The 27,104-nt window shown below is 36.9% G+C and overlaps 1 protein-coding gene across 1 annotated transcript in view; it reads right to left on the reverse strand.

Annotated features, from left to right (window-relative positions):
• Positions 1-917: 917 nt before the first annotated feature.
• Positions 918-27,104, reverse strand: part of NTN4 (netrin 4) — a 125,734-nt gene continuing 99,547 nt past the window's right edge. The window contains 8 exon segments of the mRNA XM_030323432.1: positions 918-1,872; positions 1,875-1,912; positions 1,914-1,956; positions 8,200-8,326; positions 8,328-8,371; positions 11,725-11,793; positions 19,822-19,937; positions 20,274-20,487. Coding sequence (XP_030179292.1) covers positions 1,715-1,872; positions 1,875-1,912; positions 1,914-1,956; positions 8,200-8,326; positions 8,328-8,371; positions 11,725-11,793; positions 19,822-19,937; positions 20,274-20,487 — 809 coding nt within the window. The 3' untranslated portion in view covers positions 918-1,714.

Below are 27,104 nucleotides of genomic sequence, written 5' to 3' on the forward strand. Positions count from 1 at the left end.
CCTCTCTCTCTGCCCCCCCTGTTCATGCTCTGTCTCTCTCTGTCCCAAAAATAAATAAACGTTGAAAAAAAAAAAAAAAAAAAAAAAAAAAGGTAAATATAGTATAAAAATGCATTGCATCTGATAAAAAAAAATTTCATGTGACAGAAACCAAACCTGTAGCTTCTACTCTATCTCCATGCACCAGAGTAAGAGTCAAAATACTGGGCACTTGTTTGATTTTTTTTTAAGTTTATTTATTTATTTTGAGAGAGAGAGTGCAAGTGGGGAAGGAACAGAGAGAGAGGAGAGAGAATCCTAAATAGGCTCCACTGTGCTGTCAGCATAGAGCCCAACATGGGGCTTGATCTCACAAACCGTGAAGTCATGGCCTGAGCTGAAATCAAGAGTCAGACACTTCACTGACTGAGCCACCCACGTGCCCTGATTTTCTTAATTTAAGGAATTAGGTTTGTGTTCCCTCATTAAGAAAAGATAATCTTTAGCATCGTTGAAAGAGTTGATCAGGAAATGAGACAAAAATCAAGAGATCATATTCCTTTATTACATATATGAAATATAAAAAAAATTAACAGAGCAATATAATATATTATATATAATTTTTTTTTTTTTTGCAAGTCCACAGGACCTCAGGAAAAAAAATGTTCTGTATGTGAAGTTAATCTTATGGCACTGTGGTTCATGTTTTGTATATTCAAGTACAGAAGAAACTGTATGTATTGTGGTTATGCATGGGTACAGATGAATAATAATGAAGACTGTAGTTTGGTGAACTATCACATACATTGTGTCAAAAAAGTGAGCAAATATAATGACCATATATTGTTAATAAAGATAAGGAGAAAACTGTCTCAACATTCAGGTTTAAATACTAAACACAAAAATAAAACAAATTCTGTGTCTATAATAATTTTTGCAGTGTTTACAAGTGCATTGCAAATAAATGATCTTTTAAAAATTTAAAGTCAATTTCCTCTTTATCCAAGCATATTTCTACACTTATGATTTCTTCTTCCTCTAATTTTAAAGTCTCATCTTGTTTAGTTTTTAAAAAAATTTTCATCATGGTTGGTATCTGTGGAATCTAACCTCTAGCCTGAAGCTGAGATTTGATATGCAAACATGTTCTTTTAGGTTGTATCTTCACATATTTTTTCCCCAAGTGTTCAGAGTTAAAACGTACAACTTCCTTTTGTCCACATGTAGTGGCAGTGCTTCTGTTTCAGTAGGTTTTCTTACACGCCCTTTATTTTTCTTTCTGTCAACAACGGTTTCCAAATTTTCACAACACAAGTGGTAGGTAGTAAAGTGCTTTATACAAGGAAATACTATATACATGTGGAGAGGTTCCATTTAACACCCCACAGACCAAAGTTCACACACATCACGCAAAGGAAGGCTCTTTTTTAAGAAAACCTTTTTTGATACTAGGGTTGGGGAGTCCTTAAAATCTCCTTAATTGCTTTAAGTAGCACAAATATAAGTAACATATCTGAAGCTGGAAGGAGTCGTTGTTAGATGTACTGCCCTTAATGGATTACTGCTAAATATCACACTGCTGTTAAAAACTCTTAATAGTTACGAATTTCAGAATCAGTCCCATAGAAACCAGGTATCAGCATAGGAGTTTTCATTTGTCTTTATGAAACAAACTGTATTTAAACACGGCCTCCCAAAGAGTCAGGTTAGACAAGGCCTATGCATTGGAACATTTCTATATGTTTTGGCACTTAAAAAATTCCAGTTTCATTTTTGAGGTCTCCTTTCCATGAAGTTTGTGTTTCATACATAGAGAAGTGCCATTATGTGCTATACCTTTATTGCTACTTGCACTCTCTTTTAAAATATCCATCACTTTTCTTCCAAGGGATGCTTCCAGTGCTGGACAAAACTTTCATATTCACGACTAATTGCCTGTTCTTACATCTTCATGTCCTGCCACAAGGTACTCCAAACCTAAAAGGAACAAAGTTAGGGGCTATAGAGTATCATAATTTATTGAAGGAGAGAGATGTGACTCAGTAATTTTATATGCACGGTTCATGCTTTTATATTCATAGTCAAAATAGGGAGTCACAGGTAGTAAGAGCTAACACTTAATAAGCATTTACTATGTGCTAAATGGTTTACATGTATTATTTATTTAATCTTGAAAATAACCCCTAGAACTAAGTCTTGTTTTTTCTTCTTGTTTCACAAATAAGGGGACTGAGGCTCAGCAAGATTACACAGTTGTTCAGTGTCTCCCAGTAAATAGTTAACACTCCTGGACTTAAGCTCAAGTCCGTCTGTAGAACTTTTACTTTATACTGTACCACCCTTCATGGTAAGAAGTGAGGATTCTGTGCGTGCTTAGCACACTGCCATAAATTACTATTTCTTGGAGACTCACTATGTATGGTAGTGTATATTGAGGATTTATAAAAGTGAAAACCATTTGGGAAACATATTGGAAGAGAGTTATAATTATACAAAGTAACACATATTCCTATAGAAAGTCAGTGTTGGGGTGCCTGGGTGGCTCAGTCGGTTAAGCGTCTGATTTCGCTCAAGTCATGATCTCATGGTTCGTGGTTCAAGCCCCGCGTTGGGCTCTGTGCTGGCAGCTCAGAGCCTGGAGCCTGCTTCCGATTCTGTGTCTCCCTCTCTCTCTGCTCCTCCCCTGCTCACAGCTGTCTCTCTCTCAAAAATAATGAAGATTAAAAAAAATAAATAAAAAAAAAAGTCAGTGTGTTTTTGGGATATAGGATGATTTGTTTGTCATATATTAAAAAAAAAAACTTGAGACTTAACTGGACCTAGTGTTGACTTTGTAATTAAAAATTCTTTTCAGACTTCAAATAAAAAATTTTGGGTAACACAGAAACATTAAAGGATGGTCTCATTACCTATACACTATAAAAAGGAAATATGTTAATCTCCTTTAGGAGATGTTTGTAATAATATCAATATTGGTATTTTGAAATAATTTTCTTTAATATTATAGGGTAGAGAAATAAGTAGTTATGTTTATAAGACAGCTTCCAAGATAAAGAGACATATACTTAAACTTAAGGGAAAATAGTAGATGCTAAAATTAAGCTGAAAATACCAATTTAAACCTTGGGGCGCCTGGGTGGCGCAGATCGGTTGAGCATCCGACTTCAGCCAGGTCACGATCTCGCGGTCCGTGAGTTCGAGCCCCGCGTCAGGCTCTGGGCTGATGGCTCGAGCCTGGAGCCTGTTTCTGATTCTGTGTCTCCCTCTCTCTCTGCCCCTCCCCCGTTCATGCTCTGTCTCTCTCTGTCCCAAAAATAAATAAACGTTGAAAAAAAAAATTTAAACTCATGGCTTTATATGTACATATAAAAATTACTATATATTAATAAAATAATAAAGTAAACATGAATATGGTAATATATATATATATATATATAATATATATATATATATAAACACTGTCCACTGAAATGACCTAAAAAAAAGGCATTCAAGTAGCAGTGAACACCTATAATAGATATACTGTAGTCTCTAATTAAACAGATCTCACCCAAAACAAACAAACAAGGCTTCTTGGACAAATGCTATTGCAGGTCCAGGGCGGGAAGATAACAAGCTAGCATGGGACATCCTATTGTGCTAAAAGGCACAGAAGCTTTCAAAGATTAATTGGGATCAATTCAGAAGGACATGGGAGTTATCAAGAAAGGGTTACAACTTTTTAAAGTTGTGATAATCTGAGCACCAAGGGAATATAATAATTTGTACCTATTGGTATCTATCTATTTGAATCAACCAATATACAATAATTCCAATTGTCATCCTTTTTTTTTAATGTTTATTTATTTTTGAGAGAGAGAGTGAGCAGGGGAGGGGCAGAGAGAGAAGGGAGACAGCTCTGTTCGACAGCAGAGAGCCCCGTGCAGGGCTCAAACTCATAGAACCCCTGTGATCAATGACCTGTAGCTGAAGTTGGTTACTTACCCACCGAGTGACCCAGGCACACCCTAATTTGTCATCTTTGAGGAAGCTATTAAAACCATTACTTACTTTGAAAATTGGAAATTATGGGGAAAGAATTTAGCATTTATTCTGCCTTTTACAATAGGAACTATATTGAATGGTAACCTAATAGTTACCCATAGTTGCCCAACTACCCTAATAGTTGCCCAGTTTCAAAGAGACAGTCCCCTTACAGAAGCATCAACTAATAATGAGGAAGTTAGAAAACGTCATTTCTCAAACTCTAATGAAATTGTTGATTCAGGAAGATTACCAATCAATGATAATGTCATTAAATCAATAGGTACTGGGAAAACTGGATGTTTGTATCATGACTAAGTAATACCACACTCATTATTTTCTAGTCTCAAAAGGGAAAACAAACTGCCCAATGGAGAGACCAGACTATACATCACTCTAACTCAAGGATCAGTTGAGCAACCCTGATGGTGAGTGATCCGGGTTACATATTCTTCTGATATGATTTAACATGAAGTACACACACAGCAATATCTCTAATGGATTCTAGTCCAAATATTTATCTTGAATCTATCAAGCTTTTCTTTAGAGATTACATAGGCAGTAGAGGGGACAAGATAAATGACACCACAAGGAACCAACCAGACAATATAGAAGGTAATACGATCTACAGGACACTTGGGCTGGTTTCTTCAAACACTAATATTTTTTCAACAATGAAAAGAGGAACTGTGCTTGAATGAAAGAGACTTGAGAGTCTTAAAAACCAGATACAATGTGTGATCCTGGATTGAACCTGACAAGGACAAATCAGTCCTAAAGGACATTTTGGGACCAGTTGGGAAATTGGCATGTGGTCTGAGTATTATAGTATATTAAAATAAACTATAATTGAAGGCAAAGATCACTAACTGAATAAAGTAGGTTGCAAAACAGAGTATAGTATGAATTTATTTTGGTTAAAAATTATAATATGTACATGCACAGAGGAAGACCTGGAAGGATTTACACTAAGCTGTTAACAGAGAATCTTTGGAGGTAAGAAATGTGACATTTTAAATTTTCCCCTAAAATTTTATAATGTACATGTATAGCTTCTATAGAGGGTTATATATTTATTTTTAAATATTTATTTATTTTTGAGACAGAGAGAGTGAGAGAGTGAGCTGAGGAGGAGCAGAGAGAAGAGAGAGAGAGAGAGAAACAGAATCCTAAGTAGGATCTGTGCTGTCAGCGCTGTCAACACAGAGCGCCATGTGGGGCTGGAACTTAAGAATCATAAGATCATGACCTGAGCCAAGATCAAGAGTCAGACGCTTAACCAACTGAGCCACCCAGGCGCTCCTTAAGATTTTTAAAATTTTTAAAAGTAATCTCTATACCCAATGTGGGGTTCCACTCACAACCCCAAATCAACAGTTGGATGCTTCACCAGCTCAGCCAATCAGGTGCCTCAAGAGGGTTATTAAAAAATTATTAAAAGAATTCAGCACTAAACTTAAAAACAGCTATAATGGTGTTTTCAAAAAAAAAAAAAAAAAAAGAAAAAGAGAAAATAATGATAGAGATTTTAAACACACTGTAGAGCACAAATGTAAGATGGATTATAAAAATATTAAAATTCTTGGAAGAGTAACCTTAGCTTTTGCATGCAAAAAGAATCCCAATATTTAATTAACAGTCTAATTAAAATATAGTGGTCTTGATATAATATCATGTTTGTATCATCCTAAAGTAATAACATCTTCATTTAAAAACACAATACTTCCGATTCTGTGTCTCCCCGCTCTCTCGTGCCCCTCCCCCATTCATGCTCTGTCTCTCTCCTGTCCCAAAAATAAATAACGTTGGAAAAAAAAATTAAAAAAAAAAATAAAAACACAATACATAATTTTACTAGGAAACTTCATTGCTAGTCTAGTATTTAAATGGATTTACTTTGAAACGATAAACAGAACAAATCGATAGGGACTTGCCATTAATTTAAAGTATAAATATAAATTTGGGACACCTGGGTGGTTCCGTTGGTTGAGCATCCACCCTTGGTTTCTGCTCAGGTCATGATCGCAGAGTCATGGGATAGAGCCCTGAATCAAGCTCTGTGCTGAGCATGGAGCCTGCTAAGGATTCTTTCTCTCTCCCTCTGGTGCCCCTCCTTCCCTGCTTGCTCTCTCTCTCTCCTAAAATAAATAAATGAAAAAAATTAAAGTATAAAAATAAACCAATAAAAATGATACTGAATAAATCCATAAATTATGGAGCAGTATCATGCCAAAAATTAGCATGGAAAACAATGTTATCTGTTGCATCACTTACTAGCATTTACATTTTGCTTTCCTATTTTTATGCTTTTGACATCTACTTTTGCTACACATTTGAGGGCACAAGATTTATTTTGTTTCTTTAGAAAAAGAAAATATAATACTTTACTGCTAGTCTTGATATCCTAAATTGATTAATGAATGAGTAAATGTATGTATGAATGTAGGAATGAATGAATTTGCAGGGATGCCAATTAGATTGTTCCTTTTCAAAAAAGTAGCAGAGGAAGCAAGTTGGCGTGTAAGGTTTCCAAATTTTCTTATCAGCTTTCTTTGGCCTTGGCTATTGAACTTGTAAAAATGGAAAAACAAAGTGAAATGAAAGAGTGTCTGGTTTTGCTTTGGCAGGTTCCAGTCTTTCTTCAAAGCAAGTAACAGGTTTTTAAGAATTCTTTGAATAATTGCGCTTATGTTTTTCAATTGTGATGAACTCAGTTGATTCTTTGACTTCTGGCAGAAACCTGATTAGGAAGTATATTTTTACTTCCTGGAGGGTGGCTCAGATGGTCAAAGCTTTTTTTTTCTTTTAGTGGCTTACTAAAAGACTGGGCATATTTTTTTTTCTTTTGCCAAATAGTAAAAAAGTGCTTATAGGAAGAGCCTCTACATACAGATTATTAGGAAATAGAACTTAAATTTATGACCTCTTAGTTTCCTGTATTCAAATCCAAGATTCTAATTACTTCACTTGTTCTTGGAAACATATTATATATTATTTAAAACGTCCCCTTTCCTTTTCCTTATTAAAATTTAAATAACTAAATAAAATACTAAAGGGGTATAAAAGGATGTAAGAGATTAGTCAACGGGTCAAAACGTCAACAGTTTTAATTATTTTAGATTGTTTAGGGGGTAATATTTTATTGACTGATTTTCTCTTTTTCTCTGTCACTCGGTTATCTGTTTCTCTCAAAGTTATTAATCAAAGACTACGGTAATTTCTTATTAACATAACTGGGGTTTCCTGGACTTTTATTTTAAAGGAATAGATCCAGAGCATAAATTATGCACCTGTTTTAGCAGTGCCACTAAAATACAGATGGCAACTACATAAAGTGGAAATTACAGAGGATTTTTTAAAAAAAATATTTGTTTTGATAACTTACTATCTGGGTACTATGTTATTTTTAGGTACTAATGGTAGGTACTAGAGATGTTGTGATCGGAAAATCTAAATCCCATCCTCAAATTTTAATGAAGGAGGACAGAGAAATAAGCAGCTTATGGCACAGTATGAAAGTGTACTTGTAGAGCATAAAGGTAAGAATCCCATGCTTACTTACTTGTCTCTACCACTGTAGTAACATTTTAAAGGTGCAAATTCCCTTAATTTCCAGTTTTCTAAGATTCTACAGTGTTTTGTTTTTGTTTTTGTTTTTTTTTACATTTCTGCTGTTTCTAATTTGGAACCAGAATGATCATTTAATGAAAAACAAGATGATGAGAACTTGAGAGTTGTTTTCTATCCAGGAGGAACAGATGCTTCTCATGCAATCGTAAAAATGAATTCAGTATTATTTGCACAGATGGAATGTTGCATTTGAATTTCCTTTGGGAGAAAATTCTACCCAGGGCACCGTAATAGGACCTAGCTTTCAGATGAAGTATTAGTGGTAACTAAATTATGAAAGTGTTTTCTATGCTACTGGCACATGGAACCAAGCTAAGACTTCTCTTTAGGACAGAAAATATTATATTGCTGGATTTTAAAATGTTTCACTTTTTAGAACATTTGGAAGAGAAACAGTTGTTTGGATGTCAGTTCAAAGAATACCATTTGGATTTTCCCCCAGAATTCAGATGGTGAAAAGGAGACATACTCTTGGTGAGTTGATTTCAGTTGTGGTGTAGAGAATAAGACAAGGAGCAAAGCAGCAGAGACAAAGTAGTTACTAAGCTAGAAAAGTCTAATGCTTACCAGGATTGAGGATTGGACAAGTGCAGCCTCTGTTAGTCCACGATTCTGGATATAATGTTCGTTTTCCTCGTAAAATTTTCAATTTGGTAGATTTTAAGACTTTTTTTATCTTCACATTGACCTCAGCAATGAGATCCTTTGTCATGAGCTGATAAAATCTTTATTTTTAGCACTGTAACCACACAATTCCAAAAGTCAAAATGTATAGGATTTCATGTTACCTGTTGAACTCTGAATAACTTAATAAGCATTTCAGAGTATAATGGAAAAGTTAACTAATGATGATGCAAATGTGGAAATTGCTTTTAAAATCATTAGGTTCATCTTGATGAACAGTGAGTAATATGTAGAATTGTTGAATCACTATAGTATATACCTGAAAGTAATATGAAATGGTATATTAGCTATACTGAAATTTGAAAAAACTAAAAAAAATCATTAGGCTCACTAACTTTTGCATTGGCTTCACCTTATTTATCGATATTAACTATATTCTTCTTTCTTCGACATTTTCATCTGCTTCTGTTACTCCTATCATTATGCTAAGAGAAAATCAGCCATTTGCCTACTGCAAACATATCTTAACACATTCAGCTATCAAATCCAAATAGAAAAAAGATGTATAGGAAGTAGAATTGTTATCCTGGTTTTTATTTAGATTCTGATTATATTTTACTCTGCGGCTCACTGTGTATAAGTTATGACAAAAAACAAACAAATGTTACTGCCAGAATATATTTTACATATTCTAAAGAGATTAAATAATTAAATAATTAAATAATAAAAATAGAGTATTTAATCTTCTTCCCAGACGTAAAATACAAGCCAACTGGGGTTGGAATGGCTGTCCTTCTATATGATGGCAGAGCTTCAATATTCTCTATAACTCATGATTCTATTACGCTATGCTCTTCATCTATGAAATGATGTGGCTAGGGGTTAAGCAGTTGGAATAACTTGGGGTGAGGAAGAAAGTAGATCTATGGAACACTGGATGTATATTCTATACTATTAGAGGAGTTCTTACTGGCTCATCTATATCTTGATGGAAAATTCTGTGTAATGAGAGAACCCTACACTGGCTGGTTCCATTTCCTAAGAATACTGTTGTCAGATATCAGATATCTTTATAGAATCACCAAATTTTAGACTTCTAAGTGGTCTTAAGAGGTCATCTAATCTTGTTTTATGTATGAGGAAGCAAGTTATAAGAAATCAAGTGGGGGCGCCTGGGTGGCTCAGTCGGTTAAGCAGCCGACTTCGGCTCAGGTCATGATCTCGCGGTCCGTGAGTTCGAGCCCCGCGTCTGGCTCTTTGCTGACAGCTCAGAGCCCGGAGCCTGTTTCAGACTCTGTGTCTCCCTCTCTCTGACCCTCCCCTGTTCATGCTCTGTCTCTCCCTGTCTCAAAATAAATAAACGTTAAAAAAAATTTTTTTTTTAAAAAGAAATCAAGTGAACTTCCCAATTTGCATGACCAGTCAGTTAGAGAGGTATCAAATCCAAATAGATAAGATAATGCATGAAGGGTACGTAGTTCCTCACACATGGCTAATGCTCAGTAATGTTCACTGTTATTTTTCCACTAGACTGTATGGTCAAAGAGAACAGGGACCTCATCTATTCATTATTATAACTTAATAAATATTTTCTAAGGAATAAACAAATGAATCAAGTTTCTTTTTTCCACTAATAGAATGGAGAAGGGAAACCATTTTTCCCCCCAAGTCTATAGATGTGTTAATAAGAACAAGGTATTTCAGGATGTCTGGGTGGCTCAGTCAGTTGAGCCTTTGACTTTGACTTCGGCTCGGGTCATGACCTCATGGTTCATGAGTTTGAACCCCGCATCAGGCTCCGTGCTAACAGTGTGGAGCCTGCTTTCAATTCTCTGTCCCCTCTCTCTCCCCCGCGCCTCAAAATAAATAAAAATAAACTTAAGAAAAAAAAAGAACAAAAAAAAAAAAAAAAAAAAAAAACAAGGTAGAGCGTTCAAAGTTTCTTAAGCAAAAAATAGTACAATTGTATTAAAAGATGCCAGTGCAGTTGTTTGTAAATTCAGAGAGCTACCAAATATATGTAATATTGAAAACTAGTTGATATTTCCACTAAACTGACCATCTTTGAACTAAATTGTCCTGTTTTTTGCTTTTGATAGTAAATACAATTTTCTCAAAATGAATTTTTCTTTATTGGGCACTATACATTTCAAAAGTTTTCTTCTGTTATTTAGCCAAGTTGTCAAATGAAAGGAGGGAAATATGCATGTAATTTTAGATACAAATTATGAGGTTTTTTTTTTTTTTAGCATTTATTCATTTTGGAGAGACAGAGAGACAAAGCATGAGTGGGGGAGGGGCAGAGAGAGAGAGAGACACAGAATCTGAAGCAGGCTCCAGGCTCTGAGCTGTCAGCACACAGCCCGATGTGGGGCTCAAACTCAAGAACCGTGAGATCATGACCTGAGTCGAAGTTGGATGCTCAACCAACTGAGCCACCCAGGCGCCCCAAGATTTGTGAGATTTTTAACATTTACTTAAAAAAAAAATCTTTTATGAGATTAAATACAATGTTATCAAGAACCTAGGAGGAAAAAAGAACCTAAACACTTGGTTTCAGAGATCATGACTTAAAATTTTCTCTTCATTGTAATGTGTATTTCAGGCAGTATGAATTATGGAACAATAAAAAGCCTCAGATACTGGTGAAAAATATGTTGGCAAGATAAGGCATCTAGTATATTAATAGTAAGCATAAAGCCATTTAGAGTTTGAAGATAGGAACAGTCTTTACATAGGCAGTAACATTTCCCTTTGTCTGTATTTCCCTGGTATTGAAAAGTAGAGGAGTCTAGAATATACAGAGAGGGCAGGGAAGAGGCTTGAGTGGACAGCTTGTCTCAGTGCTTCCTAAATATATATCCTCTTCCTTCTCCCTACCAGTTACTGAGCATATAGTGTATGCAAGGTAATGTGCTGTGTGCTTTTCAAAACTCTCATTTTATGGGAAAGGTGGCACCATCCAATTTTATAGATGAAGTCTAGAGAGGTGAAGTTACCCAATAAACCAGAAATCCAACCAAGTAGGTCTGAATCCAAAGCTCGAACTCTTAATCACTGTGAAATAGTGTTTAAACTGATTTTTGCTTCATATTACTACATGATAACTGGCACAGGTTATTACTCGAAACTGGTAATACTACATAAAACTGGCACAGGAATCATTTTAGTGGCTAGGGACTTCGTTTTTAGGTTACTAAGACAAGAAGCATCCATAAGAAAGGGTTATGTGTGATGGTTTTCTTCTTTTTGTTTGCCTCTTTTCCTCATAGTAGGATGACTTTGCCTTTGCTCTAGCAGCCTCCTGCCCTCACTAGGACCTTTAACACCATCTCTATTAGGTATTATTATATTAAGACTAATGCTTTGATATTTTGAGAATGTCATAGACTAGACCTCCCATTTCCTAAAAACTCTTTGGATTTAGTTTGAATAGATTCTTAGAAGCATTCAGGATTTCAAACTCACCATATGAATATTTCATTCCACAGAATGCCTTGGGGTTTCCTAACACCTGTTCTTTACATTCACATTTACCTACAAAAAGTAAGTGAAAAATTGTGTCAGTTATTTACAAACAAGGAAGAGAAAAACAACAACAACAACAACAACACAAGTAAATCCAGGTAGCATAACTCATTTAAAAAAAAAACAACATTGAAATATAATTAACATAAAGTGTTATATTAGTTTCAGGTGTCAGGTAGCATAACTCTTTAAGACTTGAGTGATTCACATAATCCATAAATACTAAGAAATCATAACAGTCATTCAAACAAAGTAGAGTCACTTTCTGAATTGAATTAGTTATCATCCAATAAAGTACTGACTTAAGAGAAATATACAAAGGTAGAAACAATGATATATTTTAATGCTTGTAATTGATGTTATGATAGATATAGTCCAGTATGAATATGCCATGCTAATGGAAAAGAAAAACTAAATGAATAAACTATAGAAAAGACACTTTCTTTTTACAATTAATGTTCACTACAGCAGCAAAAGTCAAATAGAGTAAAATAACTGGGCAGTCCTTTGAAGGTAATGCCATCCAATTTAAAAGTATTATTTCACCTATTATGTGCAGGACATGGTGCTATACACTTCAGAGTATATAAAGATGAGCAATATACAATTCTTGCCTGAAGGCTTACAATTCAGTAAGGTGAATAAAGCAAGTGTATAAACAGTGTTCTAAGACATATACAATATGCTTGGGTGAGAGTCACATGTTTGGGAGGATGGAAAAAGGCTACATGGCTGAAGAAGGATTTGAAATGGACCCTGAAGAATAAGTAAGATATTTCCCCAACAGTTTAAAATTTTTTTTTTTTCAACGTTTATTTATTTTTGGGACAGAGAGAGACAGAGCATGAACGGGGGAGGGGCAGAGAGAGAGGGAGACACAGAATCGGAAACAGGCTCCAGGCTCTGAGCCATCAGCCCAGAGCCTGATGCGGGGCTCGAACTCACAGACCGCGAGATCATGACCTGGCTGAAGTCGAACGCTTAACCGACTGCGCCACCCAGGCGCCCCTCCCCAACAGTTTAAATTATGCATTACAATTATTGTGTGTGACACATTTGTCAGGCCCTGTGGAAGACTTTCGACATGCCTTTGTACATAGTCTATATATAGCATTCTTATTTATCTGTTTCCTCTCTAAAGTGTGATCCTTGAGGACAACAGTTATGTCTTATTTATCTTTAAATCCCTAGAAGGAATAGGATTTCCGTTTCTTACATATTTAATATTCGATATAATTTTATCATCCCTCCCCTGCTGCCTTCATGCATTACATTAAATAGGCATTGAGTGGTGTAAACATAGGTAACATTTACTGAGGAAGAGCTACTATGTGCCAGGCACTATTTAAAAAAATTTTTTTTAATGTTTATTTATTTTTGAAGGAGAGAGAGAGAGACAGAGCATGAGTGGGGGAGGAGCAGAGAGAGAGAGGGAGACAGAATCTGAAGCAGGGTCCAGGCTCTGGGCTGTCAGCACAGAGCTTGATGCAGGGCTTGAACTCACAAGCTGTGAGATCATGACCTGAGCCGAAGTCGGACACCCAACCGACGGAGACATGCAGGCGCCCCTGTGCCAGGCACTGTTTTAAGTGTTTTACATTTATTTACTCATCTAAGATTCTAACACATAGAAATTTGACAAGAATATAGAGATAAAAGTGTGAGTAAAGGGGGCGCCTGGGTGGCTCTGCCGGTTAACCATCCGACTTCGGCTCAGGGCATGAACTCATGGCTCATGAGTTTGAGCCCCATGTTGGGCTCTGTGCTGACAGCTCAGAGCCTGGAGCCTGCTTCAGATTCTGTGTCTCCCTCTCTCTCTCTTTCTCCCCCACTTGCACTCTGTCACTCTCTTTCTCTCTCCCTCTCTCTCAAAAAAAAGATTAAAAAAAAATTTAAAAAAAAAAGAGTGAGTAAAGAAATGTAAGAGAGAAAGGCAGAGTGTGTTCATGGAAGAATAAATGTTTCTGTTTTTCCTGGGTACAGATTGAGTTGTGAATAGTAGAAGGCATCATGGAGGACCTTGACTGATAATGCAATTAGGGCCTGAATTTAATTTGTTAGATAAAGGAGAATTTTTTTTAATTTGAGTACAAGTCACATACAATGTTACATTAGTTTCCGGTGTACAGCATAGCAATTCAACAAGTCTATATGTCATGCTGTGTTCACCACAAATGTAGCTACCATCTGTCACCATGCATGCTATTACAGTGTCATTGACTATATTCCCTATGTGGTGGCTTTTATTCCCATGACTTATTCATTACATAACTGGAAGCCTGTATCTCCTGCTCTCCTTCACCCATTTTGCCCATTGATAAAGATGAATTTTTGAAGTTTATCAGATTAAAGAAGTTACATGAATTAAATATATATACGTATATATATATACATATATATACACATGTATATATATGTGTATATATATATATATACATGTATATATATGTGTGTGTATATATATATATATATATATATATATATATATATGAAAATTAACCTGGCATTACCATATCAAAAGTACCGGAAAAGCAGAGAAAATGGAGATGGGGACCAATTAGAAGATGATGATATTGATGGTAACAACAGTAACTGAATTGAGTGCCAACTATAAGCCATAAACTATGTAAAGAACTCTATATGGTCTTGTTTAATATTTATAATAACCTTATGGGACAGGCTTTATTAACAAATGAAAACATAAAGGCTCAAAGAAGTTAATTAGCTTATCCAAGGCAGCAAAGCTAACAAGTAGAAAAGCCAGATTTTAAGCCAGGTCTGGGAGAATCTGAAGCCCCTGATCTTTCCACTGTACTGTCTCCCTAAGTCAGATGAAATGTAGGTCTGAACTAAAGAAATGGCTGTGGGTCTAGAAAAGAAGGAATATTAAGGGAGGATGCAGAGTTAGGGTCTACAAATCTTGTCAATGGATTGGATTACGGCAAGGGAAGAGGAAGCCTAAGGATGAACTTGGAGTTTCAGCTAAGATGACAGAAGACTAAAGTATTACTAACAGAAATAGAGACGTTAGGAGGAGAACACTTCAGGAGTGTGTAACTTATGGTTTTTGGTAGCAACCAATGGTTTAACTTAATTTTTGAAAGGATATGGAGTAGCTCATAGAAAGGAGAAAAAGCTGAAGAACCAGAACTCAGAAAAGACAAGAATCAGGACAGCGCCAGAGATCTAGGTACCAGGAACTGTTATACAGTCTCTTTTATGGCTGTGTCATTGGAATCACGAACTGTGATCACTTTCAGACTTTGTCACTTTCAGCTCACAATTTAAATTCCGGGGAGAGAACATCTGATTGGCCTCACCAAGACTTTACTAAATGGGGGAAGGCTGGTTCCCTAGAGAAAGTTTGGGTTAAGCTGCCACAGAAATAGCAGGAATAAAGAGGGGGAAATGGATCTGGGTAGGCAGAAACAACAGAGGTCTAGTATGAGGAGAATATAATGACTTAGAGTTGCTGACAGAATACGCAGGTGGAAATGGGAGTAGGATTCCGGTGAGATGAGGTTGGGTAGACATGGTAATGTGGCAAATAGTGACATGCTGACTCTGACTAAAGCTGTTAGAAACCAGAGAATGAGATTTTGCCAGTGGAAAATCACAGTGGAATTAAATAGTGGGAATGAGAAATCACAGGTGCTTAAAATTAGCTGTTGTGATTTGTTAAATAATATCGCGTATCAACTAAACATAGCAGAGATGGTTACTCCTTCAGGAATTGTAGTAACCTAAGTAGATAGCCCAGGGCCTTTGATAATTCCACCAAAGCTGGAGAGTATGGTAACCACCATGCTAAAAAAACCAACTGAGCTCCAAAGGGCATGTATTATTCCTTAACTTATGTTCTTTTTAGTCCTTCAGCCAACAAGAATATACAAAGTTCTGTTATTTGAAGATATTCTGTGGCTGCTTTCCAATACTCCCTTTTTCATGTTAAGAAATCAGACATTCAAATTTGTTTTTGAATGAATCTTGTTGATCAGGCTTTATTTAACCCAGAGGTGTTTTTCTTTTTTTAAAATTTTTTAACACTTATTTATATGTGAGCGCAAGAGAGACAGAGTGCAAGCGGGGCATGGTTAGAGAGCAAGTGAGAGAGAATCCAAAGCAGGCTCCAGGCTCCGAGCTGTTAGCACAGAGCCTGACATGGGCTTCAAACTCGTGAACTGTGAGATCATGACCTGAGCCGAAGTTGGGCGCTTAACTGACTGAGCCACCCAGGTGCCCCCAGTTGTGTTTTCTAAAAGGAAATCTGGAAGGGGAGAAAAACCGTTAGTTAATACTGGGTTATGAGAAACATCATTTACAGTTCTGTGGTACCAGGTAAAGCCAGTTGTGTTGAACAAATTCTATAATACTAGTTCAAGCCAGTTTTGTTATATAAGTTCTGTGGTACTAGTTAAAGCCAGATTTGTTGTACAGGAGGTAAAAGTATGTATCTAATGTTCTCTGTCTCACAAGAAGTGGTAGAAATTAAGGGTATCTTGCTGGTATAGTGCATTACACTTCTAGTTATGGAAACTTATGGTAGGTAAATAGGTAGGCAGGCACATGTAATCGAGAATGAACTGTGGTGCTTAGGAAACTGATTATCACTTCTTTGTTGGTAAAGGTGCCCAGGAGCACTATTCTATATCCAGTGGGAACTTTGCTGTTTAGCAGGAACTGAACATGTCTTCCTCAATCTGGAGCCCCTCCAGATGAATTTCAGAGACTCTCTGGGGATATCACAGACCTAACAGCTGTTGTGGATGTGAGTCTGGAGTCATTCTGATGCCAGCAAGTTACGTGCTTAATTGGTGTGTCGCCAGCTCCCTAGTAACTTGATTGGCTTAATGAATGTCCTATCATGCTAAAAAAGTTGATTTTCACAGATTTGGCTTAGCAGACAAAGTTGGATAATTATGAAAATCATTGTGTTAGAGAAATAGAAGAAAACTTTCACAAGTGGTTAAAGTTAAAATTATAGAATTCAGACTATTTAGCATTGAGGCAAAAAATTAATGAGAAAGATTTTTTTCTTTTTCAAATGCTGAAAAGATAAATATGACAACTTTGTGTTTCTTTATCTTTCCCACCTTCTTTCCTGTGTGACCTAAAATGAAAACATTAGGAAAAGGATCGTAAGATCAGGTTAAGTGAAAAAAAAAAATGACACAGAATTGCAAATACCAGTATTTCTCAAATTTGGATTCTTGATTCTTGAAGAGTCCATAAGTTCTCTATGAAAATGAATTAAAATTGTGGTTTCTTGCTCTGCCCCAATCACCCTGGTCTCTTTGCTCACCACAGGGCTTTTGCACTTGCAGTATCTTCTGCCTAAACTCTCTTCCCTCTTTTATCTGTATAGCTCACGCTTACCTTTTTCAGGTGTTCTTCTGCAAACATCACCTTCAAAAGACTTTCCTTGATCACCCTATTTAAAAGTATGCCCTCCCAACCATTTATTATTTCCCTCCTTGCTTTATTTCTCCATTATATTAGATAACATGACACAAAATTTTATTTATTTATTTATTGTCTTCCTCCACAAGAATGTAAACTCCTTGGAGTCTGGGATTTTTGTCTGTTTTGTTCTATTACTATATTTACAGTACTGACACATAGTATGGGTATGCAATAAATATTTGTTGGATAGATGAATGAATTTACAAAGAACTACTAAGTAGTGAGAAAATTACTAATTGGAAATACACAGAATAAGAGACCTGAATGGCCAAGAACCCGTGAAAAGCTACTAAAACTGTTAGTAATCAGGAAAATACAACTTATAATGGCAGGGTCCCATTTCACACTCACCAGATGGGCAAAAGTTGAGAGGTTTGATGAAGTTAACTTCAGAAGTCGGAAAATGTTAAAGGAGTTGAACTGTGCCTGAGTTAGTGAGGTAGAATAGTCCTTGGCCCCTCATATGTGTTACACACAAGTTTGTTACATAAATACGAAGTATCAGTGAGGATGTGGAACAAGCAGCAGGATGTCGTCTCTGGTGGTGGAATGCAAATCTGTACAACTGCTTTTGGAGAGCTACTTGGCAGTATGTGGTAAATCTGATAAAAAGCATACTTGTGACCCAACAGTGGCTAGGTTGTACCCTAGAAGAAGGCTCAGCAAACGTTTTCTATAAAGGGACAGATAACAAATATGTTGGCCTAAGAGACAAAATTAAAGATTTTGATGTAGGTACTTATGTAACTATTTATTTTATGTTTTTAAAGTTTATTTTGAGAGAGAAAGAGAGAGAGCATGCACACACATGAGAGAGTGTGAGAGAGAGAAAGAGGAGGGAGAGGAGAGAGAGAGAGCACAAGTGGGGGAGGGGCAGAGAGAGAGAGAGAGGGAGACACAAAATCTGAAGCAGGCTCCAGGCTCTAGGTTGTCAGCGCAGAGCCCAACACAGGGCTAGAACCCATGAGCCGTGAGACCATGACCTGAGCCAAAGTTGGACCCTTAAACAACTGAGCCACCCAGGTGCCCCACTTATGTAACTATTTAAGCTATAACCATCTAAACCTTAGAGCAGGTAGTTTGTGGGCTGTAGAAAAACCGATGGCAGGCCCAATTTGGTCTGAGGGACAGTTTACCAGCCCCTGCTCTAGTGAAAGTCCTTCTCAAGTGCACAAAGTTACATTTAAGAGGACATTTGTGGTAGCATTACATATAACAGTGGAAAATTAGGAATTGGAAATATCCTAAATGGCAATAATGAGAGAATAAAAAGTGATATATTCAAATAATAGAATGCATAAATCTAAAAAAATACATATTTAGGTCAAAAAAAAGCTTTAAAGGGATAGGTAAGTTATGTACATGCAGTCCTAAAACACTCTATGTATATGTGTAGTAAAATAGTAAAAATATGAAAGTGAATGATAAATACCAAAATTCAGGGTGGCGATTACTCTGTGGAGTAGGGGAGGCTAGTGAAGTTGGAGATTGATACAGGCCTTCAAATGTATGTATAACACTTTAAAATTTAAATGAAATATAAAACAATTATGGCAAAACTTAAAGTTTGATAGGTGTGTGTATATGGGTGTTCATAATACATTTTGGGCATTTGTAATGTTTAATACAAAGAATTTTTTTGGTGACCATTTCACAGTACACACAAATATTGAATCATTATATTGTACACCTAAACTAATATGTTATATGTGAATTATACCCCAATAAAAAAGTTAAAAAACTTATTATAAATTTCATTTGTATCATTTGGGGAGCTCTTTACAACCAAATGCTGACACAAGATCTCCTGCCCACATTTGTGTTTGTGGTGAATAGCACCACTCAACTTTCTACAAGAAAAGAATAGAGGCAGGATGAACACAGAAATCATGTATTCACACCAATATTACGGCATACTCATCAAACGAAGGAACAGATAAACATCATAGGAAAACTGAGAGGAAATAGTAGTATAGACCTGGCAGACTTAAAGAAACCATATTTATTTAGTGAAGAGTGCTTTGGCTTCAGTAAAAATTATTTTTCATCTTGAATTAATGGTGTTAATTTGAATTTTGTTAGTTTTATTGTCTTCTAGTTGTATAAAAGATATAAACATAAGGAGTTCACACCTGCCTTTGTGCATATTAAATTACACTAGGTCTGTAAGAACATTTTTCCTTTAAAAGGATCTCTACATTTCCAAACGTGATATATTCAGTAGCTCTCACCTCTGTAAAAGAGTGTATTTTAGACAGAGAAAGACACACCAAAACAGTAACAGCTTGGGTATGAGATTTGGATTTTTTTTTTTACTGTCATGTTTTGAATTTTCCAGATTTTCTATACTAATTATATATGTTCCTCTAATAATCAGAAAATAAACAGAAGCTTGTTAAAATACTCCTTAACTAAATTGAATAGTTCTATACTTACGGGAGTCACTACTTATTAACCTCAGAGCTAAAGCATCCCCCTCATAGGATACAAGAGTTGTTTCCTGGTTTGTCACAAATCACTGTTACTCAAGACCAGACCTGTAAATATGGTATCTGGTTATATCTATCATCTCACCTGAGTGTCGAAGTGCAGAAAATCCTTGCTCACCCTCCCACTCCCAGGCTGGTTCACTTTTATTGTTCATGGAATGGAGGTCAGGAATTTCATGATACCAGTCCATGTCTGTGCTGCTATAAAATAGAAAATGATGAAGTTAAGGAATTTCTTAGAACTTGAATGAAATGAATGTATTTATGGAGCTGTAAATCTAATCAGGTACTTTCCCATCCCTTTAGTTTTCAGAAATAGTGTTTTAAGGGACTATTGTTAAGATTAATAATTTATTTTGTAAAATGAACCAGACCATCTCGAGAATCTTGCAAGAACAAATTTGACGAAGATTCTTCAAAGAGCTGTGCAAATGCATCTTTGCTCCACTGACAGCATGTAAGACTTTCTAAGTCACTACTAGATCTTCAAAAGAATCCAAAGGACACAGAGACAGAGCAAGAGCCATGTGCACTCACCTGCTGATGCAATCGCCTGTGAGTGGGTCACAGCTCCCTGCACAGTCACAGGGCCTGCAGCCATAGTCTCCGAAGCCCCAGTACCCCACCATACACCTGTCACAATGTGGCCCTGCCACCCCAGGCTTGCAAGGGCAGTCACCATTGCTGGGGTCACAGAAGGTCACTGAGCTGAAAGGAAGGACAGCTGATCCCACTGGATGACAGGAACACTCTACAACAGAGAGGACACACAAGGACTGATGAGTAACGAGGTTATCTGTGAAGATCAGGCCTGGCAATCCTGAAATAGTTTCCCTTTACCACCCAGCGTACCTCTAAGACTCCTCCTTTAGCCAGTTGGTATATGCTGAGAATGAAAGCTAATTAAATTACAGATAAGAAGATATAATCAAGAAGGCAAATTTGCTGAAAAATGAACTACATTATTTATTTTAGATTAGAGGGCATTAAATGTGAATGGCTTTTGCTTGGGGTGTTGAGAATGAACCAGCAAAGGTAACAAAGAAGGAGCAATTAGCGAGAAAGGAAAAAAAGTCATGAGTGTGGTGTTCTGGAAGCTAAACAAGGTTTCCACATCACGTAGGCAACATTTGCTGGGTTAAATGCTGAGAGGCCCAGAAGATGGGGCATGGGGATATATTTTTGCATTTGACAACATGAAGACCATCGGTGTCCTCGATAGGGACAGTTTCACCATAATGATGAGTGGTGAGCCCATCTGAAGAGGATTAAGGAGGTCGGAGTAGAGGAATTTGAGCATGGGAACAGATAACTCTTTTGAGGAGCTTTTCTAGAAAGGCACAGAAATGTGGTGGTAGCTAAAACTGGAGGGGATAGGAATGCAAGTGAAGGTTCTAGTTTTTGCTTTGTTTATGGTAAGATGAAATAGATTACAAATGTTTGACATTGAATGGGAATGATCCAATAGAAAGGGGGAAAGAGGAGGTGTTGGCCTTGGGTAGGAACATGAGCAGTTCATAGTAACAGGATGCAGGGCAGAGCATATGGGCACTGATGCAGGAAAGTGGATAATACAGTAGTGGGAGTTAGTGGAATTGTTCTTCTGATTGCTTTTTTTTCTGATTTTTCTGGATGAAATAGGAAGCAAAGTCACCAGGTCAGAGCGATGAAGAGTGGAAGCAGGAGAGTGAATGAGAGACATAGATAGTGAAGTATAATTGCTGGGCACAGAAAGGCTACACTTGAGGTCAGTAGTCATGAATCTGTAGTGATAGTGATATAGCCAAGAGGGTTCAGGTATGGGATAGGGAGAAAGCTGGATTTTATTCACATGGTGCTGTGGACCCTTCCAGATTCATATGTTGAAGCCTAATCTCCATTGTGATGGTATCTGGAGGTGGGGTCTTTGGGAGGTTTGGATGCAGTCTTGAGGGTGATGAGATTGGTGCCCTTACAAGGGGATGGAAAGCTCAGCACTCTCTTCTCTGTGAAGAATGTGAAGCTATGATGAGAAGTTGGCAGTCTACAACCCAGAAGAGAGCTCTCACCAGAGCCTAGCTGTCCTGAACTTCAGAGGGATATCTGGGTCTCATAGAGATTCAGGAGGATGAAATTATTTTATTTCACTTTATTTATTTTATTTTATTTTATTTTATTTTATTTTATTTTATTTTATTAATGTTTATTTATTTTTGAGAGAGAGAGTGAGTGGGAGAGAGACAGAGAGAGAGGGGGATAGAGGATTTGAAGTGGGCTCTGACGCAAGGCTCATGATCTGAGCTGAAGTTGGACACTTAATCCCCGAGGATGAAATTATTTTAAATGAAATGACTTCAGCAAGGTACATAGCACAGTCTGACACTACTAGGCTAACACTTCCTGCTAAGTCTTCTCAATTAATATTGTAAGATCCCACTCCCTCCTTTATTCCCTTGGAAACATCTTTTTATTGATTATTTCTTTGTCATTAAAATCAGTTTGGCCTCAATCTGGCTTCAGATCTCAACTACTGGCTGTGACCTCTGGCAAGATACCTAGCTTCTAGTTATCCCAGTTTTCTTGTCTTTAAAATGGAAATGAGAACAATATCTACCCTCGTATGGTTGTTGTATGGATAAAAGGAGATCATGCATGTAGCATATGGCTACATTCGTGTAGTGGCTGGCACATGGTTAATTAATTGCAGATTAACTAACAATTTAATTCAAGAAATAATTCTTGTAGAGGTGTAGGATCTATGCTTGTATAAGTAATGGTGCCAGCCTTCCGGGAACTCATAGTCTTGTTGGGGAAACAGAGGAGTAAACAAAAACTTTCCATATGCTGTGACTAGGTACTCTAACAGAAGCCTAGGAGTGCTACAGAGAGCATAGAAAAAGGAAGACAGGCTGAGGGAGCCACATAGGAACTGCAAAGGAGGGGTCATTTAGACATGTGAGCTGATCCTAAAAGATGAGTATGAGTTTGCAAGCTGAGAAGGAGGGAAAGACAGGTTGTTGTTTATCCCAGTCTTTGGATACTCCCCCCACTGCATTTATTTAAATAATGAAAACAAAATTTAATTGTGGCCAAAAACAGATATGACAAATGTAGCATCTTAACCATTTTCAACTGTAAAGTTCATCCCCATTGCATTTTATGTTTTCACATTACATGTGGAAGCTTACTGCTTCCTGAAAATGTGAAGCTCTTTCCTGCCCCGGTGCCCCTTGTTACACCTGCATTGCCTTTCCCACCTTGTCTGTCTGGATCTTGACATGTTTCCTTGTCTGGCTCCCTCCAGACAGTTTACCATGTTCTCCTCTGTGCTGCCTCTGCTTTTAGTATATACTTCTATTTTGTGTGTATCATAGTACATCATTATTTGTTTGTATACATGTTGCCCTTACTACCAGACTTTGGACTCATTGACAGATGTATCTTTATCTTCTTATTTTTGTTTCCAGTCCCCAGAACAGTGTCTGGTATATGGCAGATGCCCACATTAGTATTTGTGGAATTGACCTGAAGGACATTCCAGGCAGTGGGAATCATATGTGAAAGGGCATGGCCTCCTTGGAGAGCATGAGAATTTTAGAATGTCCATTGAGTGGAAAGTAGTTGAAGCTGATGAAGCAGAAGAAAAAGTCAGAGTTAGGGTTGGAGCCAGATTGAGAAGGGCCTAACCCAAGAAGTTGATTTTTGTTCTATGGGTATAAAGAGACATAGGAGTAACTCTTTCTTCCTTTCTTTCTTCTTTAATGTTTATTATTTTTGAGAGAGAGACAGAGTGCAAGTGGGGGAGGGACAGAGAGAGAGGGAGACACAGAATCCAAAGCAGGCTCCAGGCTCTGAGCTGTCAGCCCAGAGCCTGACATGGGGCTCGAACTCATGAACTGTGAGATCGTGACCTGAGCCGAAGTCGGATGCTCAACCAACTGAGCCATCCAGGCACCCCGGAAGTAACACTTTCAAAGAGCAGAATTATGACATGATTATGATTTAATTTTGAAGATACTTTGGTGGCATTGTGTGAAATAGTCTAGAGTAGGGAAAGACTGATAAGAAATGACAGAGAACAAGGAACTGGACTAAGAGAGTAGATTGGGAACAGGAGGAAAGGTTGGGTGTGAAAAATCAATTTTTAGATTGAAATGATAGTATTTGGAGGTCATTTGAGGAGGAAGAAGAAACTGTTGAGCAACAAATAGAAATTGAGGAACATTTTAACATTTCTAGCTTATGAAAGTGGATGACTAATATTTCTCTCATGTTAGCAAGGCATTGTTGATTTGTTATTTGTTCTTAATTAATTAATTACCTAGGAAAGTTATATAATATGTACCACAAAATGTACCAAAATGTATCAAAGTGCTATGTGATGATACTACATGAGATTACATAATCCAATATAAACAGTGCATCATTTTGAGATGACTAAACCAATAGTTACTGCAATATTCAGTTCTAAGCTTGATTCTTCTTTTTTAAGAAAAAAATTTTAAATATTTATTTATTTTTGAGAGAGAGAGAGAGAGAGAGAGAGAGAGAGAGACAGAGTGCGAGAGGCAGAGGGGTAGAGACAGAGGGAGACACAGAATCTGAAGCAGGCTCCAGGCTCTGAGCTGTCAGCACAGAGCCTGATGGGACTCAAACCTGTGAACTGTGAGATCATGACCTGAGCTGAAGTCGGATGCTTAACTGACTGAACTACCCAGACACACCTAAGTCAGCTTGGTTCTTGACAGCAGTTAAGGGAGCCAGAAGAAAGACGTCTTAGACTTCCACCTATTGTAATATATGGTTTTCCACTGTCACCATTATCTTTTACTCTAATAGAAAATTCAAGCCTTTTTAGGATTGACCTCTGTGTACTACCATATACTTTAAAACTTACACATATTTCATGTGATTCTATCACATGTGCTGTGGATTTCTGTCAATGTGACTTTTTGCATAATTACAAGATAAAAATACCATTTGGAAACTATGCAGAACTAGCTCCAGGCAGATGGCACTGACACCTTTCACAGCATATTTTTCAAACTGCACACCAAGGCTTGCCTTGCATACCTCTCTCCTGAGTTTGTGAAACAGTCAATATTTGACACATAATCTACATTTCTTATTTTCTTCCAAAATGGAAATGTATTTTCATCTTGCTTGGGGGAAAAAAAGGTTCTGCTTAAATTCTGGTTGAGGTTCTGATTCTTCAACATATATTTCTCATTGGCTGTTGATTCTAAAGTGCAACCCAAGCACTTAACCTTTTACATATTCATTACGATGAATGTCAGTTACAACCCAGTTGGCATACCTAAATCCTTCCATCAGCTTTGTCTTCTTGTTGGAAGACAATAGAATAGTAAAGATTAAACTATTATCATATACTGTCATTCTGAACTTATTTTTCTTTCATTATAATTTTTGGTGTGTACAGCTATGGTGAATTGTCCTTAAAAGCCAAAATGGTGGGGCGCATGGGTGGCTCAGTTGTTCCAGTCTTCGACTCTTGGTTTTGGCTCAGGTCATGATCTCACAGTTTGTGGATTTGAGCCCTGTGTCAGGTTCTGTGCTGACAGCATAGAGCCTGCTTTGGATCCCCTGTCTCCCTCTGTCTCTCTACTTCTCCCCATCTCGTGCTCTCTTTCTCTTAAAAATAAACATTAAAAAAAAAAAAAAGCTAAAATGGTGCTTTGAGTGGCAGCCAGATGGCCTGTCTAGGTATTAAATGATTCATTATTGGAATAATTTTCATCCCTCCCAAACCTTTTCCCCAAACCACTTGCCCACTGCTGCTCTCTCAACCAAATTGACAGAATAAAGTTATTAAAAATGTCATTTTAAATTCCTAAATAATGTCACAAGGTTTCTTTAATAATGCAAATGACTACTTTTAAATAATACATTCTGTACTGATGTGTCCTGTTATAAGAAAACCTAAAATAATAATACAAAATATTCAAAACAGGTGAGGGAAATGGGTACTTTTACAAAAGATTTCATGACAGGTTCTTTTCAAATAACGAATATAAAATTGCTAAATATTATCCAAATTTTATTTACAGATATTTGTTTGCAGAAGTACATCTATTATGTGAAACACTGGCTCTCTATGAGCATTTGCAGAAAAGAGTTAGGACATGAGGCTGTTCTGGAGTAACTTCTACCAGAAAACATACTGTTCATGAAATAATGGATGAACACATTTTTAAATAACCTTGTTTATGTGTATGGCTCTGATATTAATAATTGTTTTAATCACAATACAGCTTGATTGGAATTTGCCTGTAAGATCTTTTAGGAAGACAGAAAATAAAACAAAGGTGGTGTAATACATTTGTAAGGGCACAAACTTAAAAGTCAGGCTCATGAGTCCAAGTTCTGGTTTACGAGGGTGATTCTTTACAGGATTTTGTGAAATTAACTTCTTCAAGTTTCCCTTTTCTTATTGATGGAGCAAGATTAATAATACATATGCCATAGGGTTCCTGTATGAGGACTGAATGAGATATTGTATATATTTAGCAATGTATCAGGCAGTTAGTACATCAAATGCCCAGAGAATGACTGTTATTATCTGGCTGAAACATACTGGTTAAAAATTTTTTTTTTATTAAGTAATCTCTGTGCCCAACGTGGGGCTCAAACTCATGACCCTGAGATCAAGAGTCATATACTCTACCAACTGAGCCAGTCAGGCATCATCAACATACTAGTTTTTAAAAGTCCACCATTCATTCACTAATTCACATCATTCATTCATTCATTCACGACCTTTGCCAAAGAGTTTTTGAAGTTTAGTGTTAACATGAGCTTTGCTAGAACCTGAAGATATAAAGAGGACTACAGAGTCATAACTAGCTCTTCAGTGAATCAAGAGAGATATGCAAATAAATGCACCGCCCCGGGGTGCATGGGAACACAGAGGAAACAGCAACAACTACCTTATTGCAGATATGGATTGTTTTAAAAGAAATTTTAATAATTGATTGGTTTCCAAAATATCCTGAAATTCCTCACTTTGCATCTGGGAGGAATTTGGTGGCAAACAGCTTTCTTGCCTACTTTGTCTTACAGAATTAGGTTAGCCTCCTATTGCATGTTCCTTTCTTTGGATAAAATAAATTCATCTGCTCTTACTCTCCTTTGTGGGTGAGAGCATATTGAAAAAGAGTAGGTCATGAGTCCATGATCCTGCTGCTTATAGGGAGATATTGCACCATGTAATTTAGGACTAGAGTCCCAGCTGTGAATCTACATGAACATAATAAGTATGTAAACATGAGTACAAGATGCCAGGGACAAAATGCGAGAGTTATGGCTTCCTTTATTCTGATGAAGTTGCTAAAGCTTTCACTGCCTTCCTCTCTTTATTTCCACCTTCAC

This window comes from Lynx canadensis, chromosome B4 (genome assembly GCF_007474595.2).
Source record: "Lynx canadensis isolate LIC74 chromosome B4, mLynCan4.pri.v2, whole genome shotgun sequence".
Classification (NCBI taxonomy): domain Eukaryota; kingdom Metazoa; phylum Chordata; class Mammalia; order Carnivora; family Felidae; genus Lynx; species Lynx canadensis.